Consider the following 20,901-nt stretch of genomic DNA (forward strand, 5'->3'; position numbering starts at 1 on the left):
ATATATATATATATATATATATATATATATATATATATATATATATATATATATATATATATATATATATATATATATATATATATATTCTAAAAATACCTTTTGACTCTCCTTGCTACAGTTTTGGAGTTATGAGTCTTTACTTTTGTGTATGTCGCAGAGAAAAAAAGAAAGAAAAAAAACTCTAAAAAAGCCTTCAGGTCTTAAAGGGTTAAATGATATCAGCTGTCACAGTAACGGCCTCCGTGCACTATAATTAATTATTCAGTCTTTTAACCGTAAAAGACTGTAACCACAAGTTATTTTACGAATAGTTCTAATGGGACATTTCATGTCATTTTACAGTAAAATTCTTTTAAATGTTCCGTTTTTAAAATTATGGAACATTTTCTTTGGAACAACAGTTTGGAACGTTTTCTTCTACAAATATTTGCGATACTGACATATCGAGAGAATCAATCAATCCACAAATATTGATACTGAATGTTTTAACTAGTAAATTTCTTACTGTGAAAATTATTGTGCACAATACCTGATGTTCTCATTCAAACAGAGAGAGCTGATATTGACAGAAACATCACTATATTAATATTTATACAACGGTTCTGGAATCTGATTGGCTGAGAGTCGTGCGATATCCCCCCAGTATCAGTACAGGAACCATTTCACCGTTTGTATCACTTCACTTACGGCAACTGTTGAGCAAATCCACCATATTTTTTCAAATACTACAGTTATTGTGTCACGGAATGTAGTTTTAAGAGTTTTTTAGGTGAGAAAATAGTTATTTAGACCTCAGATGTGTGACTCGTATATAAACAGTGCCTATTTTATTTGTTTAGATGTTTTCAGAGATGCGAGCTGAAAAAAAGAGATTAACTGTATTTTACAGTAAAGTTCTGGCAAGCGCAACTGCTGTATTTTGAGGGTAAATCCCTCAGGTGAGACGCACCTGTGTTGCGGTTCTGGCTCAGGAACTCCACCTGCAGCTTCTGTCCGTGGTGTTGGGCAAGGGCGATCGGGGAGGGCAGATCGGGGTCGCCGGTGTCACAGCTCACATCAGCGCCGCAGAACACCAGAGCCAGCGTCTCGCACACATCGCTGGACTGAACGTTGATGCACAACGCCTGCGGAGAGAGAGAGCGCGTTTCATTGAGACACATGCGTTCATACAGAACCAAGCAGAGGATCCACACAGGAAAAGAGACGGAGAGAAAGTAGGCAGGCTACTGCACTGAGACGGGTGGGTTTTGAAACACATCCCCGGTGTCTTCTGTCCACTATCAACCTCTTCTGTCCTGATTTCTTCTCTGAGTGGGTATAAGTATGGGTCTGTTCAGATCTTTCAATCAAACAGATGTAATAAGCTCATGCAATTCACATATGAACGAGACGTTTAAAAGTACCTTTTTTTTTAAAAAAGGAGAAAAAGACTAGTGATTGCGTAAGTGAGAGGATGTTTGGACAGCTGAAAATCAACCTCCATAATCACAGCAGGACACAGACACACACACAGATGGACACAGAGTAAATGAAACCAGACACACACACACACACACAGTAATCTGTGTAAACCACAGCTCATTTAAACACAATGAATGAGTCTCTTTCTCAACTACACAAACACACAATATAAACCACACTAAAGTCCTTCAAACACAAACACACAGACGACAAACTCCAGGAACATTCAGAGCTCTTTAAAACCTCTGTTGATCCAAAAGTCCCGTACGCTGAGGCAATAGGAGGAAGCAGGACAGAAACTATTATTCCGTCTGCGATAAGAATAAAAAGTGGTCAAATGTGTCAAAGATTGTGCGTGTCACAGAGGCTGAAAAATTACCAGGAGGAACTAAATAACCACTGACATTAAACAAGCCACTAATCAGATCATGATGCTCGCAACACCTCGCTCAAGGGTTTGAGTCCCACATACTAACTGTAGAGCTGGAATACACTATAAGGCACTGAAATGTAAAGGTAAAAGCCTAAAACATGAATGTAAACGTAAGGAATGATAATCAAATAAACAAGCGTGCTGTAAGATCAGCCAACAAGCCTCGTGAATCTGTCCTTCTGTTTCTTGTGTGTGTGTGAGAAACGTTCATGTGTCTCTTCTGAATTCCCCTGCTCTGCTGCAGACCACCCACCCAATATCAACACACTCACACACACACACACACACACACACACAGATCTGGAGTGTGTCCTTCAGCTTTACAAATCAGCGTAACTGTCTGTGCGTCTGCAAAAAGTGCTATAAAACCACACCCGAACTACCCAAACCAGACAATGAGTGTGTGTGTGTGTGTGTGTGTGTGTGTGTGTGTGTGTGTGTGTGTGTGTGTGTGTGGAGGAGAAGGATACAGTGGAATGATGAAGCAGATAGAAAATAATCCTAAAAACCCAAGGAGAAAAACACAGACAAACTTAGAGACAGTAATATTCGCTCTGGAATAATCAAGAATACAGAAACCGATAAAGCAGACAAACATCAGACTGTAAACACAAACACACTGTGAATTCAGTGACGGATTACTAGTAAATCTCAGTAATTAAACTTAATTTGCTGGATTTCCATCCTCCCTCCACCCAAACAAAAACAAATTTACTGAAGTTGTCACGAAAAGGATATACGTCTTTATTGTGTCATATATCCGAGTGAAATGGCTTCGCAAACAAGAACAAATGTAGGGCGGGGCTTGATTGTGTCTGTGGGGAATTGATTGGATGGTTGTGGTTTGCTATTGGTGGATCTCTTGTGAGTGACAGGTTGCCCCGCCCTCATCATCAGAGAAGAGAAGAGATGCTGCAAGAGGAAGATATTCTGATTCAAGATTACCAGGAACATGAATTTAACACAATGATAAATCATTTATAATAAACGCTGCAATATTCCATAAATAACAAGAATTGTCCGTTTTGATTTCACGCTGACTAAGAACTTCTTAAAGGACAAAAATAATGCTTCAAAATCTAAATCACTTAAAGAGTTAGTTAGTTCATCCAGAAATGAAAATAATGTCATTTATTATTCACCCTCACGTCGTTTCACACCCGTAAGACCTTCGTTCATCTTCAGAACACAAATTAAGATATTTTTGATGAAATCCGATGGCTCAGTGAGGCCTGCATAGCCAGCAATGACATTTCCTCTCTCAAGATCCATTAATGTACTAAAAACATATTTAAATCAGTTCATGTGAGTACAGTGGTTCAATATTAATATTATAAAGCCACGAGAATATTTTTGGTGCGCCAAAAAAACAAAATAACGACTTATTTAGTGATGGCCGATTTCAAAACACTGCTTCAGGAAGCTTCGGAGCGTTATGAATCTTTTGTGTCGAATCAGCGGTTCGGAGCGCCAAAGTCACGTGATTTCAGCAGTTTGGCACACGATCCGAATCATGATTCGACACAAAAGATTCATAACGCTCCTCGTGGCTTTATAATATTAATATTGAACCACTGTACTCACATGAACTGATTTAAATATGTTTTTAGTACATTAATGGATCTTGAGAGAGGAAATGTCATCTATGCAGGCCTCACTGAGCCATCGGATTTCATCAAAAATATCTTAATTTGTGTTCTGAAGATGAACGAAGGTCTTACGGGTGTGGAACGACATGAGGATGAGTAATTAGTAAGTGAGTAAAACCCTACAGATACACGAAAGAAAAGAGCAAATCACTATTCAGTATGGAAATGACTATAAGAAAAAGACCAATGAGAATCAATCTCTCATCAGTTTGATTCTGAATTGTGAATAAGAGCCAGAGATGTCACACATACACACGTCAGAAACCCCCGCAGCATGTTTGAACGTGTGTTTTTGTTTATTACATGTAGCACTGAGATTCCAGAGGACTGTAATGGAAACACACACACACACACACACACACACACACACACACACACACACACACACAGATCTCTTACACAATATACAGTGTGTATTTCCGAGAGATGAAATCAGACAAACATACTGAATTAATCTGACAGCGGGCAGGAAAAACTGAAGAGATGAAAGAAAAATGTTACATACAGCGATCAGGATGTTGTCATTACAACTTCCACAGCAGGACACACACACACACACACACACACACACACACACACACACACACACACACACACACAGAAAAACTTCAGAAAGAGAAGAAAAGTGTGTCAGGCAGGAGAGAAATTCCACACAACACACACACACATGACATGACATCATACTGAAAGACACAATACAAACACACACATGCCAGCATAACATTAACAAAGTACAGAAACACACACGCATTCATCAGGGCATAAGTAAATCAGTGTGTGAGTGTGTGACACAAAGCTGCTCATTGAAGAAGGTAAAACTGCTGCTGCAGAAAGAATGTGAGGAGAGACACACGATCATCGTCTGCCGCTCGTTCTCTCGCTCAACACTGTTGGGTGGGTCTGTCTCGGCATTCCTTAGGCTTGCAGCACACACACACACACACACACACACACAGAGAGAGAGAGAGAGAGAGAGAGAGAGCACATGTATGTCTAATGTGATGTGTATGTGTTCCAGTTACTCAACTGACATCACATGAACATTATAGAAAACCTTCCACTGACCAAACACACACATTCACACTTAAAAACACACATAAACACACACTTAAAACACACACACACTTAAAAACACACATACACACTTAAAAACACACATAAACACACACTTAAAACACACACACACTTAAAAACACACATACACACTTAAAAACACACATAAACACACACTTAAAACACACACACACTTAAAAACACACATACACACTTAAAGACACACATAAGCATACTTAAAATACACATACACACTTAAAAACACACATAAACACACACTTAAAACACACACACACTTAAAAACACACATACACACTTAAAGACACACATAAGCACACTTAAAATACACATACACACTTAAAAACACATAAACACACACTTAAGTTCCGGTGTGTTCACTCTTAAAACAACACACATTCTCACTTAAAACACACTTAACACACATACACACTTAAAAACACATTTAACACACATACACACTTAAACACACACTCTCTTTAAACAGACAGACACACTTAAAACATATTTAAAATACACTTAAAACACACTTAAAACATGCACATTTAAAATGCACACTCAAAACACACACTTAAAACACAAACATACACACTTAAAACATGCACATTTAAAATGCACACTTAAAACACACACTTAAAACACAAACATACACACTTAAAACATGCACCTTTAAAATGCACTCAAAACACACACTCAAAACACACACATACTGAAAACATGCACACTTATAACACACACATACACACTTTAAAACACACACACTGAAAACACACACACCTGAAACCAAACACATTTTAAACGCATCATCAATGCAGAAAATACTGCAGCAACTCACCCAGCTGTTTGACAGGAGGTTTAAAGTTCAAAGGTCATCCCTCGACCTCACCGAGTTGTATAGCCCTAAGCGCAGTGCAGAGCCGCACACAAACACACACTGACGTGAATCACAGCCGACTGAATGACAGAATGAGAGAATGAGGGGCGAATGAGAGCAGAGAGGGGCTATGTGGGCGGGGCCTACAGGAGAGAGGGCGGGGTCAGATACACCACTGCACTACAGCCAGTGATTATGACACGTGAGCTGTGGGCGGAGCCTAGTCACAGTCTGATCAACAAACCCACATGCAGACAGACAAACTGTCCCTCTCTCCTTCAGTCGGATTCCTTTAGTGCAGGAATTATTAAAAAAAACATTAACATTTCTGTTCAAACAAAAATTTGATTATAGTAATATCAATAATAGCAATACATCCACTTTTAAAAGGGAGGAGAAAACATGTTTTTGATTCTGAAGAAAAAACAGAAAAAATCTGTCTGTCTTCAGCCTGCTCTCATTCAACTCGTCTCTCTCTCTCTGTGAGTGAATGGTCTCTTTGTCTGTTTGTGTGTGTGTTTGTGTGTGTGTGATTGTGTTTTAGGAAGCAGATCACATCACGCTGTGATTGGTTTTGTGTTGTTTGTTGGACTGCAGTGAAAGCTTCCTGTGTATGTGTGTGTGTGTGTACAAACAAATTAATCATCTCATCCAAACATCACACACACACACATACATATATATCAGTGTGTTCATCTCATAGACACAATGTCTCATATACTGTAGGTGATGATACTAGATAAAGCCCAACACTAACCCTGAACCTCACATTAACCAGGATATTATTCACTTATACATGTCACAAATAACGTTGTGTCACAATAACACACACCACAATAAACCAACTAACAGAAGATTAAATAAAACTGAAAGATCACAAACTGAAAACTCACCAAACATAAGATCTGACCTCCAAAATCTTTACAATGTGATTGTGATGGTAAAAAATAGCAAAGCAACCAAACAGGTGTCACACTTTACCATCTAACAGATTGCCAAATAAATATTGTTTAATAAAATCACTGTTCAATGTATAAAGTGGTAACCTGCAATTGTTACCTTAAAGAGCTATTTCTGCTTGTTTTAAAGCAGAAACTTAGTTACTGTAACACTGTAATCAGATTTTGGAGGTCAAATCTCAAAATGTAATGTTGATTAAAAATCTTCAGTTGGTTCAACAACTAAAATGCAATGTTAAAAGACATTCAGTTCACATAATTTAATTGAGCCAACTGAACATTTTTCAATGCAGCAAGTCAACATAAAACAAAATAAAATCTCCAAAAAAGGTCCCCTATTAGATAGTAAAGTGCGACACCTGTTTGGTATATATTAGTGCTGTCAACGTTAACACGTTAACGTATGTGATAAATTCTTTTCAGTTTAACGCATTAAAAATATTTAACCCAATTAATGTAGCATCCTCTGGCTAGCATTACAACATTTGATCACACTCTTATTCATACAAATGCATTTAAACCATTCAAGCGTGCCAAAAGAGAACGTGGTGTCTGGGAATGTCCTCACACAACACACAGAATATGGAAAGATGTGCACAAAGCCAGAATCAAGTTCTCTTTCGAGCCTGAACAAACAATAACACACACAATAATGCCAAAAATATCCATTTTGTCGAGTATCCTCATAAGAGCAGCCTTGGTTGATTAACATAAAGCCTTAAACGAAAGTAAAGAGTTGTGAGAAAGTGGGACATGTGTGAGATCCACATCATGTGCAGCAGCGGCAGCTCTTAAAGTGACAGCAGCCAATGCTGTCTGTCAATCAAAGAAGAAAGGTAACAGAGAAAATTACTCAATGCTGTTGACTAAAGAACTTTTGTAGCTTTAATAAGGATTAATCTATATTTAATTTAGGCTATAACTTATGCAGTGCAGACTGTTTGATAACTTGATAACTATTTCTGTATATTTCCTATCTAGACAGGTAGGAAGAGCACAGGTAAAAATGACATTTATAATGGGTTTATGTCAGGATTGTTTTAAGTTCATTTAAATTAAATGTTTTTTTTTAAGCCTAATGTTTAAAAAATGATAGCTTTAAATTACACTGTAATGTTGAATTTCTATAATTCATGTTTAAAATTGAAGGAAAAATCAATTTCATCAAGACATCAGTATTAATATTAGTATTATTGTGAAGGATATATGTTTGTCTGTTCAACTATATGCAACATTGAAAATGTCTTTCCAAAACAATTCCTAGTGATATAAAACGGTTGAGAAATTTAGAAACAGGAATACAAGCAGACTGTACGTCTATCCTTCACAGCCTTGATTTCATTAACAAACAATTAAACATTCCCGACTGCGGTCTACACTCATTACACATGCTGGATGTTTAAACTTCAGCGGTTCAGACTTACGTTATTGAGCTCTCTCTGGTTGCCGAACAGCGGGTGATATCTGCGGTACTTGCCCTCGCGGTATTTTGCTGTGATGAAGCGGCGTCTCTCTTCGCTGCTGCTGTTCAGGTTCAGTGCCTCGCTGGGCGGGACGTTCGCTGCCCAAAACTGATTGGCTCGTTCGTTTCCTAGAGTGAGGAACAGCTGCGGACACGAGGATGGGACGTGTGAAAGATGAGAGTGAAGGCATCAAGAACCACAGAAACATCAGGAAAACACAGGACATACCTGAATGAGATCTTCAGTCCAAACCTTCTTGTCCATTTTGAGACTCCGTACTTTTGATATACTCGGACCGAGACCACGATGCTCTCCTGTCACACAGACAAAACTAGGGCTGCATGATTTGGCCAAAAATTTGTGATTATATATCAATTTTGATATAAAATAATATTAATAATAATAATAATTATTATTATTATTATCATTATTATTATTATTATTATAAGTATTATTATTATTTTATTTCAAAAGTAATATTTCTATTTTGTTTTTATATTTTTCTTTATTAATAATTATTTTTATTATTATTAAATATAAAAATATATAAAAAAATAAGAAATATTTATTAAAATAAAAAAAATTTGAGTATTTAAGAAAAGTAATATAATAATAATATTTGGCATTACAACTGTAAAATTACAGTACTAATATTGTTTAATTTCTTCATTTTCAAATGTTAAACAATAATTTTTTTTTTTGATTTTTCAGATAAAAATTGCGATTGTGCTTTAAAACGTGATTTTAAAAAAATGTCCAGGTTTGCTGTGCTTGATTGTAGGGCTGCATGATTTGGCCAAAATTCTGTGATGATACATCAATTGTGCTATAAAATAATAATATTATTAATAATCATAAAATATATTTTTATTAATAAATAAAATATAAAAATTACTAAATAAAAACAAAACAAGAAACAGGGGTGAAAAAGTTGACAAAAATAAATACAAAAATAATAAAATAAAATAAAATAAATAAATAATAAAAAACAAAACAAAGCATATCACGGAATATCTTGTGTGTGAAAAGGTACACAAAAAAAAAAAAAACATTTTTAATTATGTTGTGGTTATGATAGTAAATCTGCATTCGTTGGCAAAATAGTAATGTTAGTAGTGTGTTTGGAATTAAAATTACACTAGCAAACATTAGATTTGGTGAAAATAACACCACCAACTTTAAATCAAAACAAAAGTCGGCCACGTCAGGCTAATTAACAGTTCCAAGCTTGACATATTACTGAAATATTGAAAGTTTATCATAACATTTAACAGATGCCATAATGATTTTAAGATATAAACATTTTTGATACCATAGAAATGTCATTATTCTGGTTGCATATCATATTTTGGCAGGAAACTCATTTTAAAAGTGCAGAACATGAAAAATTAAAAAAGCTAGGGTATTTTATTCATCCTACAAGAAAGGGAAAAGAAGAGGGGTAGCAATACTAGTTTCTAATAGTGTAAATTTTCGAGTGAATTTTCCGATAGAGAGGGCCAGTATGTTTTAGTTAAGGGATTTCTAGATCAGAAAGAGGTTACTCTAGTAAATGTGTATATAGCCCCTGAGCAGGACAATTCCTGTATTAGAGACATTTTTCAGTTAATTGCTTCGGAAGCCTCTGGGGTTCTAATATGCGGAGGAGACCGGAATACCCAAATACAGCCTAAACTTGATTCCTCTAATGCACTGAAGAGGTTAACCTCTAGAGCCAGGATAACTAAAAAACTTTTGATGGAGATGGGACTGGTTGATGGTTGAACTGACAAACAATTCACGTTCTACTCGGCAAGTCAAGAAATTGTCTTAGAGATGCATAACAGAATAGATACGGTAAAAATGAACCTGCTTCCTCGTCTTCTATATCTCTTCCAATCCTTACCAGTTGAAGTTCCAGTAAAACAATTTACTGAATGGGATAAGTGGATTTCAAGATTCATATGGGGTGGAAAGAGGCCAAGAATTCAATTCAAAATACTGCAGCTATCTAAAGAGAAAGGGAGTAGATCACTGCCATGTTTTTCAGACTACTTCAAAGCTGCCCAGCTAAGAGCTTTAGCGTGCTGCTGTAACTCAGACTATGTAGCAAAGTGGAAGGATTTGTATTTGTATTCTAAAAGGTTAAATCAATGGACTAAGGTTCCCTTCAGAATCTGGTTTAAAGAATGTAAATCAACACTACTGGAAAGAGTACTAAGATGGGTTGCGCTGCGATTCAAAGGCTTAAAATCGCTATGCTAAAAAAACTCATGCAAATGATACGTTTTCGTGACCATGCACTCATTGCTACGCCTCACTCTGAACACACAGCAATTGCCATTCCGGTTTAATTTTGATTAATTGCACAGAAAATGGTGAGGATTACTAAATCAGCTAGTGAACCAGTTTTGCTGATGCTCATGGTCAGCTGAAGTTACTCATGATTGGCTGTTACCTGCACATCGCTTGCAGAAAACAACAGCCAGGTTGATGGCCGCCCACTCGGGTTTGGCAGCGCTGCAGTCCGCACACATCTGATTGGACGGCTCCGTCCAGATCTGCTCGGCCACTTCATAATTGGACAAGGCCTCTTTGATGGAGTTGCGCATCGCGTCCACCCACTGATCCTTCAGCTGGTCTGTATCTGCTACAAAACTACAGACACACAGACACGTTACAGCGCTCTTCTCCATCCGAATACATCCGAATGTCATTTCTTTGCACTTCTGTGACATGTTGAGTTGAAATGATTCATTTCAGTAAGTTGTTCTTTATCCTCGACATTCGATTCCTTCTGATGTTCATTCATGTTTATTTGGTGCTGTAACTAGTAGTAAAGAGGAAGAGATAATTGGTTCACGAGCCGCTTCATACATCATATTAAACTGTGACAAAATGACATTTATTGTTTGAATTTTTAAAGGTGCCCTAGAATTAAAAATTGAATTTATCTTGGCATAGTTGAATAACAAGAGTTCAGTACATGGAAATGACATACAGTGAGTCTCAAACTCCTTCTTATATAAATCTCATTTGTTTAAAAGACCTCAGAAGAACAGGCGAATCTCAACATAACACCGACTGTTACGTAACAGTCGGGATCATTAATATGTACGCCCCCAATATTTGCATATGCCAGCCCATGTTCAAGGCATTAGACAAGGGCAGCCAGTATTAACGTCTGGATCTGTGCACAGCTGAATCATCAGACTAGGTAAGCAAGCAAGAACAACAGCGAAAAATGGCAATAATAACTGACATGATCCATGATATCATGATATTTTTAGTGATATTTGTAAATTGTCTTTCTAAATGTTTCGTTAGCATGTTGCTAATGTGCTGTTAAATGTGGTTAAAGTTACCATCGTTTCTTACTGTATTCACGGAGACAAGAGCCGTCGCTATTTTCATTTTTAAACACTTGCAGTCTGTATAATTCATAAACACAACTTCATTCTTTATAAATCTCTCCAACAGTGTGTAATGTTAGCTTTAGCCATGGAGCACTATCAAACTCATTCAGAATCAAATGTAAACATCCAAATAAATACTATACTTACACGATTAGACATGCTGCATGACGAACACTTTGTAAAGATCCATTTTGAGGGTTATATTAGCTGTGTGAACTTTGTTTATGCTGTTTAAGGCTAGCGCGAGCTCGGGGGCGGGGAGCACGAGATTTAAAGGGGCCGCAGCCTTAATCGGCGCATATTTAATGATGCCCCAAAATAGGTTAAAAAAATTAATAAAAACAAAAATCTATGGGGTATTTTGAGCTGAAACTTCACAGACACATTCAGGGGACACCTTAGACTTACATTTCAAAAAGACGTTCTACGGCACCTTTAAAGTTGAGGCTTTGCTTCATATTAGAGTATCAAAGCACAACGTTTTTTTGTGATTATTAGATGGCAGGAGCTACAAATGTTTAGAGGAGTTTTGTTCATGCATGCAACTGAAAACAGCAATAAGTAAAAGATTTTAGATCTCAGAAAGCATATCATTAGCAATTAAAAGAGAAATTATTATTGTCAGTCCAGCACTAGTGTCACACAGCTGATATGATTAAAATAACGAAAACAGCTGTTTCAGCCAAAACATTTTTGGTAGCTGAAATTTCGGTGCATCCCTAATTAATTAAGAATTTATTAATATTTTTTAAATTGGCTTTTATTTTTATATTTTCAGTTTAAATGTTTAATTTTGTTTTAATTTAAGTTTTAGTAGTTTTATTATATGCTTTTATCACTATTTGTATTTAAATTATTCTATTTAGCTGTAATTTATTTTTACTTCAGTTTCAGTAATTTCAACTTAAACTCAATTTATTTAAGTTTCCAATGTAACATTCTAATTTTAATCCAAGTTTAATTTTTTCCATTGGTAACACTTTATAATAAGGTTTCATTAGTTAACATGAACTAACAAACAACAATTCACAGCATTTATTAAAAAAAAAAAACATTTACAGATCAAATCAAAAGTTGTATCTGTTAACATTAGTTAAGCACTGTGAACTAACATGAACATGAACATTTTTATCTACTAACATTAACAAAGGTTAATAATATTACTCATCGTTAGTTCATGTTAGTATATGCATTTAAATAATGAGACCTTATTGTAAAGTGTTCCCTTTTCATCTAATATTTATATTTTATATGTTTCGTTAGTTTCACTTAATAATAATAATAATAATAATAACACTGGCAGTGTGTGTTTGGCTGGGTGTGAAATACAGTGTGGTGTTAAACTGGTGCATTTGTTCACACACAGATGTCACATCTGACCTTCAGATTCACCAAGCAGAGCAAAGGAAGACAAAAAGAGCAAACGAGTAAAAATATACAAAACCACAACATCTGTGAGAGTCACACACTGTATTATATCTCACACACACACACAGTTATTTCAGCTGGCCGAATGAACAGACTCTCAGTGATGAAACGGATGAAGATTAACTGAAAGATGAATGAAAGCAGATGAGAAGAGTCTAAAAGAATAGAAAGCAGTCATTTAAATGAATGAGTGCGTCACCTGAATATGCGGTACGGTGTGGTCAGATCAAACGCTCTTCGATCCATCTCCTTCACATTACCAACATTCATATCAATAGAGGTGATTCCGATTCCCAGACGATAATCCTAAACAAAAACACATAAATGGGGACACATGATCACTAACAATACAATCAGACAAAAGAAACTGCAACTTTATAACAGTCCAGTCAGCAATTAAAAGGGTCATGAATTGAGAAATCAGCTTTTCCTTTTGAAATGTAAGAGGTCACTGCACTATTAAAACATCCTGTAAGTTTCAGAACTCAAAACTTCCTTGTTAGCCCAAAAACAGCTTTCATTGAAACTAAGCTTGAAGACGTCTGGTTTCGGATTTTGTCACATTATGAGGTAATAGTGCGCCGAAAGACCGCCTCTGCAGAATCAGATCAACGCCCACTTCTCTGGCCCCGCCCACTAGAGCATTAGTGAGATGAGAAGAGCGATACAGGACTAAAATAACAAAGGTTAACTGTAAGGTAACTGTTATCGGCTACAGTGCTCATCACTACAACCTGGAGTAGATCTAAATATAATGCTGTAATCAACACTTTTTTGCACAGTTCCACATGTAAAGCTCATTTCATATGCAAAGATGTCAGCCAATCACAGCAGTGGGCGTTTACATTGACATCTCACAGCAGACACGCCCCTTAAAACAGAGCGATCGAATCAAGAGGCTATTTCTCCTGCAGGAATATGCCTCAAAACTCCTGACATGGCCAGAATTTCATCGGAGGACACATATGATCGTTAATGCTCATTAATCGGCGATCAAAGACTACAGATTTCAGCCTTTCAGTCTTTTAGGATGTGCAAAAACATGGTTTACCTCAGTGTTCTTGTAGAGGAAGACTTTATCCGCACACACCACCGTGTAGAGTTTGGAGCGCAGGCCGCGCAGCTCCAGGTAACCCTTCATCTCGTAGTTCACGCAGGGGTTGAAGGTCATGTCCAGACTCGTCCGCGCCTGATACGTCTTGACGCAGTTCTTCAACACGGACACCCACTCGTTCCTGTCCACTGACACACACACACACACACACACACACACACTTCAGTTATTTAATTAACAGATTAGATGTCCTGCATACTGTGTGAAAGTGTCACAATCACACTAGTCTCATATATCCGTGACTTATCAGCATTTAAAGGATTAGTTCACTTCTGAATGAAAATTTACTTTGTCATCTAAGATGTTCATGTCTTTCTTGCTTCAGTGGAAAAGAAATGAAGGAAAACATTCCAGGATTTTTCTCCATATAGTGGACTTCACTGGGGTTCAATGGGTTGAAGGTCCAAATGTCAGTTTCAGTGCAGCTTCAAAGAGCTCTACATGATCCCAGACGTGATTTTTTACCACCTACGTCACACGTGACCTTTCCAACATGATTACGTCATGCGTGGAGCATCACAGAGCAGTGCAAGACGAGCATTTGTGGTTAAAAAGTATATTATATATTTTTTTTTTTTAGAAAATGTCTGATGGTTTCTCTAGAAAAGACTCTTATTCCTCGTCTGGGATCATGTAGAGCTCTTTGAAGCTGCACTGAAACTGACATTTGGACCTTCAACCCGTTGAACCCCAGTGAAGTCCACTATATGGAGAAAAATCCTGGAATGTTTTCCTTCATTTCTTTTCCACTGAAGAAAGAAAGACATGAACATCTTGGATGACATGGAGGAGAGTAAATTATCAGGAAATTTTAATTCAGAAGTGAAATAATCCTTTAAATCTCACTGTACTGCAGGGCTTGAGTTGATGAAAAGCTAACAATTAATAAAAAAAATTAAATTAAATTTATAATGTTAATAATAATTAAAAATAACAACAAATAAATCAAAATAAACACTTACTCAAAAAGATTAAATATTTTATTTGTTTATTCTTAACCAAAAGGTCTCGCAGCTGTTTATTATAGTTTATAAAAGTCCGAATTATGAGAAATAAAGTCACAATTACCTTTATTATTCTGTAGCGAAACAAGCTTTCAAACATTTCACTCGCATTTGTAACTAAAACTGCGTGCGAACCGTATTTAGGAGTACGTGTGTGAATAAAAGTAGCTCTCGAGGGACTTAAGTATCTTAAATGGTATAACAAAAGTCTTAATTATCATTTTAAGAGGTCTTAAATTTGGGGACAGAAAACAGGACTAATTATTCATTATTAGTGATTATTAAACTTCAAAAAGCATTGATTTAATTAAGTAAATATAATCGCTGCACGCTCAAAGTCAAAACGCAGCACTGTTCTTAATCAATGAATACTGTGCATTTATGCCAAACGATTGCGTTGATCTACTGTTGATGAATTATGACAACGTTTGCTGTATAGTAATATGTTTTAGATGATTGCAAGAGTGTTTTATCTTCCTCATACGTTTGAAAGAGCAGCTAGAAGCAGTAAAGACATTTCAAAATAAGGGATGTTTCAGGCATGTTTATAATTATAAAAGACACGAATGATGCAGAACATATTTTTTGCTGGTTATTATTGGTATAAACCAGCGGTCACCAACCTTTTTAAGCCCAAGATCCCTGACTGTGACTGTTATGTAAGACAAGATCTACTTGATAGAAAAAGACTAGATTGTATTTAGTATTTGTTTCGTGGCCAATTTAGATTCTGATTTATTTATTTATTAATTTTTTACAAGCAAATTGGCAGATTATGATACTGGTTGCAGATATTTATTATTATTATAAACAAAAATACATAGACATTTCAAATGAGAGGGAACCACTGCTTTTTAATCACAATCCAAACAAAGATGCTATGCACGTTGCATGAGCAGTTGTTTTTTTTATTTGAATTAGATTTCATTTCAAGATTTAAAGCAAAAACACAACAGTCTGACTTTATCTTTGTGAAATTATATGCTACACAAAAAACAAAAAAAACAAAAAACGAAACAAAAACAGCAGGCTGAATGAGACGCAGATTCACTCTCTGACAGCAGGTGGCGCTTATGCATAGATATATACACATTATATTAATTATATTAATATATACATATTATATACATATACATGTATATATCTATGGCGCTTATGGAGCAGCAGCGATACTGCGTTTCCTTGGTTACCGCTGTAAACAAAGCTGAACTGCGCTAATAATTAGCTACTTTATTCGAAGGTAAGAGGAAAATAAAATTGCCATTGTCATCGAAATTTTTCTGAAGGCTGATCTCCTTTTAGAGATGCATTCACATATGCCCAGTTCAATATTTATATTTCCTTCCTATATTTTGAGCATCGTGAACAGCGAGCTGGTACAGAATTTTCTCCTCTTCGCGTCTATCTTCGGCGTCTCTGGCCTCTTGTTAACGGCCGTTCACTCAGACATGATCTGGGCTATTTACCTTTATCACTGTCCCAGTAGCTCCCTCTTCTGTTATTTTCGCGAGCTACTGGAACAGTGATAAAGATCGCGATCGACGTCCACTGGTATACACTGTAACTGGCATTTATAATATACATAATTCCATAATTACTAAATAAATACAGTTTGAAGCTGTACACCTGGTTTTTGCTTGTAAACGTCTCTTTGTATCCCTTTTATTAAGGACAAACAAATTATTATTTTTCAAATTAGGAGCACATTGCTGCATGTCAAGCCCTGTGCTGTGTGTGTTTGTAAGGTCGGACATTCACATCAGCTCTGTTTCATCAGACCACAAAACCTCACAGATCAACGGTGAGGCTCTCATTCGCAAACACACTTTATATGCTCTAAACAACAACAACACACACACATTATACACTCACAGTCGCTCTCGGCTCGGAACAGGAAAGTGCGATTGTGCGTCACGACTTCAAACTTCTGATCGCCCACATTGACCACGCCGGTGATGGACATTGTTGGTATGATCCTCTTTGAGTAGATGTCCTGAGCACAAACAACAAACACAAATGCATGTTCAGCAGCAGATATAAATGTCACTGGTGATAAAGGACATGTGCGCTGAGACACATTCATCATGTCCGTTCACATGCAACAGAGAGTTTGATTACTACTAAAGCACTCTAAAGTCACCATTAATAAATCAACAATTATGGAATATATTACAATTGATTTATCTGTGCACATCCTTATTGTGTTATGTTCCTGATAATCAGAATAACTTGAGAACCATCCAATCAATTCAAAATCAAGCCCCGCCCTACATTTGTTCTTGTTTGCAAAGCCATTTCGCTCGGTAATATACGGCACAATAGGGAAGGAACGACGAGCACAACTTCCTTTACATGCCAACTTTATCAAATCAGAGTCACACACCTTCTCAGTGTCGAAGTATCTCAAGTATTCAGCATCCAGTTTGACCCACCGTCGCTGGTAGATCAGAGACCTGTAAATAACACAGTTTATTATATAGCACTTTATGCAATTCAGGGCTCGCCATTAAGACTTGTCATGTGCTTGTCAGAGTGAAAAAAATTCTTATTTGTAAATATAATTTATTCTGAATCAGTGTTCTATAAGCTTTGACATATCTGTGATATTTACCCTGAAGGCATTTTTTACCTTTATAAAGGGCATTTTTTATAAATGTATGTTTCATCTTTCAATTTAAATTTTTAAATTTGATCAATAAATTAAATTTAATAATAAAAAGTCGTTATTTGTCGAAAATGACAAATAATATTACCCATGATGCATTGTAATATAGAGAAGCAATATATCGCAAAAACAATGCATTCTGGGTCATATTAGTCGTTATTTGTCGAAAATGACAAATAATATTACCCATGATGCATTGTAATATAGAGAAGCAATATATTGCGAAAACAATGCATTCTGGGTCATATTAGTCGTTATTTGTCGAAAATGACAAATAATATTACCCATGATGCATTGTAATATAGAGAAGCAATATATCGCGAAAACAATGCATTCTGGGTCATATTAGTCGTTATTTGTCGAAAATGACAAATAAAATTACCCATGATGCATTGTAATATAGAGACGTAATATATCGCGAAAACAATGCATTCTGGGTCATATTAGTCGTTATTTGTCGAAAAATTACAAATAATATTACCCATGATGCATTGTAATATAGAGAAGCAATATATCGCAAAAACAATGCATTCTGGGTCATATTAGTCGTTATTTGTCGAAAATGACAAATAAAATTACCCAGAATGCATTGTTTTCACGGTATATTACTGTTTCAATGGAAAACGATATTTTACTGTGTAAACTTGTTTAGTTTTTTTTACAGCTATTTTTTAAGAGTGTATACTAAAATGCCAGTAGGTGGCGGCAGGTGACCATCTTAATGAGGGAGTCATTGAATCATTCATTCAAACGATTCTTCATTCAAGAATGAGGCAGTTGTTTATGAATGGATCATTGAATCTTTGATTCAACCGATTCGTTCAAAACGCTGAATCATTCAGTAAAGTGCTGCTGTGGTTCTGCTGTGATCTTTGGAACTATTTTCGCTGCTGAAATAAAACAAAAACTGTCAATATTGCATCTAAAATTTAAGTGACTTAATATTAACCACTTGTTTATTGTATGAAATCAGTGTCACATTCACTTGTTCGGTCAGGCAATTTAATGTTTCTTTCACTTGCCCTTTAGAGAATCCATTAGTCCCAGACAAGCGTTAATGTCGAGCCCTGCAGATTGCTTCAAAGAAGATTTACACTACTTATGAAAGCCAGATTGCAGCAACTTCAAATATTTTGTTCTTTTGAACATTTGGAAACATTGCTTTATTTGCAAATGTTTTAAAACATATTCCAATTTTGCACATAAGTTAAATTCACAACTTTGGATGGAAACATAACCACACACACCCTTGAGGAGGATTCTTGTCCAACCAGCCCATTTTAATAACCGGGATGCTCGTGGAGGCGAAATCTTCCCGAGGAGGCGAAGCACTAACACAACCTGTGGTTGGCAGGTAGATGCTGTTCTGACTGCTGGAGATCGAACCGAAATCATCAATCCATGATCCCCGTCTGAGAGAGAGACGGATGGGAGAGGTCAAGAAAAGAAGGAAGTGTTACATTATTACATTGCAACATGACATGAACTTCTCATATTGCCAAATCCACTAGAGCCTTACAATAACGCTGCAGGGACGTACACATTTGCGTAATCGCTGACCGCAGAAAAAATAAAAATACTTTTGTGCAGCTGCTTATAGACTCACTTCACGGATACGGACTGGTAACAGTCGGTGTCGTCATCCAGTAGTTCATCGTCGCTGCACAGGCTGCTGTAACGGGATTTCGTCACCTTGGGAACCATCAAGGACATCTATTGAAGGAAACAGTTGTCAGTCATACAGCGTCTGTGCCCACTGGACGAATATGAGGGGTTGAGAAACTCTGGTTACGCACCTTGCTGGCCATGTCTATGAGTTTCGCGTCTCTGCAGGGCTCGCGGTCGTCATATTCATCCGAACTTTCCCCTGAATCCAACTCTACAGTGAGCAGAAGAACAGAGTGAGGGAAAACAAGAGATGGCATAAATCAAATGAGACACTGCATGTGTTTAGAGCATTTGTGCTCCATTATACTGTACATTTCTGTATCTCAGAATGCAATGGGCCCAACTTGATTTTCCAATTCCAGTATGATTAATGAACTGAAAGTAAAATCATGATTTTTACTAGAGATGTGCCAATGTACTGGCCAACATTTGGTATCGGCTGATAAAAGCAATTATTTTCACTATCGCCCATCGGCTGATTGTTTAAAAACAGCCGACGTTCAGGGCCGATTATATCCTGTCAATCAAAAGGGGGCGGGAAAAACTGTTCAGACTGCAAATCTCGTGTTGAATTTAGTTAACGCGAGAATAATGCATTAACAGTTAAAAAATATTTATGTTACAACAGGCTCTATTTGACCCTGTAAAGAGCTCTGTGATTTGATACTTCTGATAAGAAACAAAGAAACAAAGTCTTTCAAATTGTCCATTTTATCACAAAATTCAAACAATAAATGGTGTTTTGGTGTGAGAGATCACTGTAGCGCCTTAGTTCAAGCTAAATCTTTTCTTCCAATTTACTACTACTTATAGCATGAAAAAACGTGAATGAACATCAGAAGGAATGTTGAAAGATACAGAACAACTTACTGAAATGAATCATGATTCATGTAATCGATCAATCAGTGTTTCAATCGTGGAAAGATGTCAATAAAACAGCTCGTGAACTAGGGATGCAACGATACGAACATTTTGGCCGATACGATAACTGATAATTCTTAATATTTGAAAGCCGATAACCGATATATTGGCCGATAAATCTAAATCCAATTTTTATATAATTTTTGAGAGCCTGATTACAAAACAAAAGTCTCACCATTAAAAGCTATGTCCCAGGCACACAATTATAATGATGCTTTATTATATGTATAGATTTGAGCTGGACATGTTGCACTTAACCGTATTTTCCATATTTCAAGAAATTCAAAAACAGTGCGCATCTGAAGTTACTCAGCGGAAGGAAATAATCCATCATTTATCGTCTTTAATATATCATGTATATACAAGGGCGTAGATTTGGTTTCAACTTTGGGGGGGGTTGAACGTTGGTATGGTTGTATTGTATTGGGGGGGTTGTAACTGATGGATTTGAATATTGGGGGGGGGTTACATCCCCCCCATAAACTACGCCCCTGTGTATATATAATGATGAGGAGCTTATTTATTGTTAATGATATATGCATGTTTGAATAAATTTGCCATAAACACAAGTGTTTATGAAAACTACCTTAATATGTGCAACATACAAACTTTTCAGTTTTTATATGAGTGTAATTATTATATCTGAAAATAAATAGCAGTTGAATATAGCTCTGTTGTAAATTTTAACCTCTAATATTATAGTAATGTACCAAATGAGAGAGTGTTTTCGGTGAACATCTCATCTGGGCAGCTGGAAACTAAAGTCAGCACAAACTCTAAGGTCAAAAACTCA

The 20,901-nt window shown here is 36.4% G+C and overlaps 1 protein-coding gene across 6 annotated transcripts in view; it reads right to left on the reverse strand.

The window, feature by feature from the left end:
• Positions 1 to 20,901, reverse strand: part of LOC125249731 (arf-GAP with Rho-GAP domain, ANK repeat and PH domain-containing protein 1) — a 74,882-nt gene that overhangs the window by 20,555 nt on the left and 33,426 nt on the right. For all 6 annotated transcript variants that reach the window (XM_048162080.1, XM_048162083.1, XM_048162081.1 and 3 more), the window contains 11 exons: positions 19,316 to 19,398; positions 19,126 to 19,232; positions 18,767 to 18,931; positions 17,238 to 17,307; positions 16,727 to 16,847; positions 13,788 to 13,978; positions 12,936 to 13,042; positions 10,351 to 10,550; positions 8,142 to 8,227; positions 7,875 to 8,057; positions 953 to 1,127 (listed from right to left, as the gene is read on the reverse strand). In XM_048162080.1, coding sequence (XP_048018037.1) covers positions 953 to 1,127; positions 7,875 to 8,057; positions 8,142 to 8,227; positions 10,351 to 10,550; positions 12,936 to 13,042; positions 13,788 to 13,978; positions 16,727 to 16,847; positions 17,238 to 17,307; positions 18,767 to 18,931; positions 19,126 to 19,232; positions 19,316 to 19,398 — 1,488 coding nt within the window. The remainder of the gene's footprint in view (positions 1 to 952; positions 1,128 to 7,874; positions 8,058 to 8,141; positions 8,228 to 10,350; positions 10,551 to 12,935; positions 13,043 to 13,787; positions 13,979 to 16,726; positions 16,848 to 17,237; positions 17,308 to 18,766; positions 18,932 to 19,125; positions 19,233 to 19,315; positions 19,399 to 20,901) is intronic.

This window comes from Megalobrama amblycephala, linkage group LG16 (assembly GCF_018812025.1).
Source record: "Megalobrama amblycephala isolate DHTTF-2021 linkage group LG16, ASM1881202v1, whole genome shotgun sequence".
NCBI lineage: Eukaryota > Metazoa > Chordata > Actinopteri > Cypriniformes > Xenocyprididae > Megalobrama > Megalobrama amblycephala.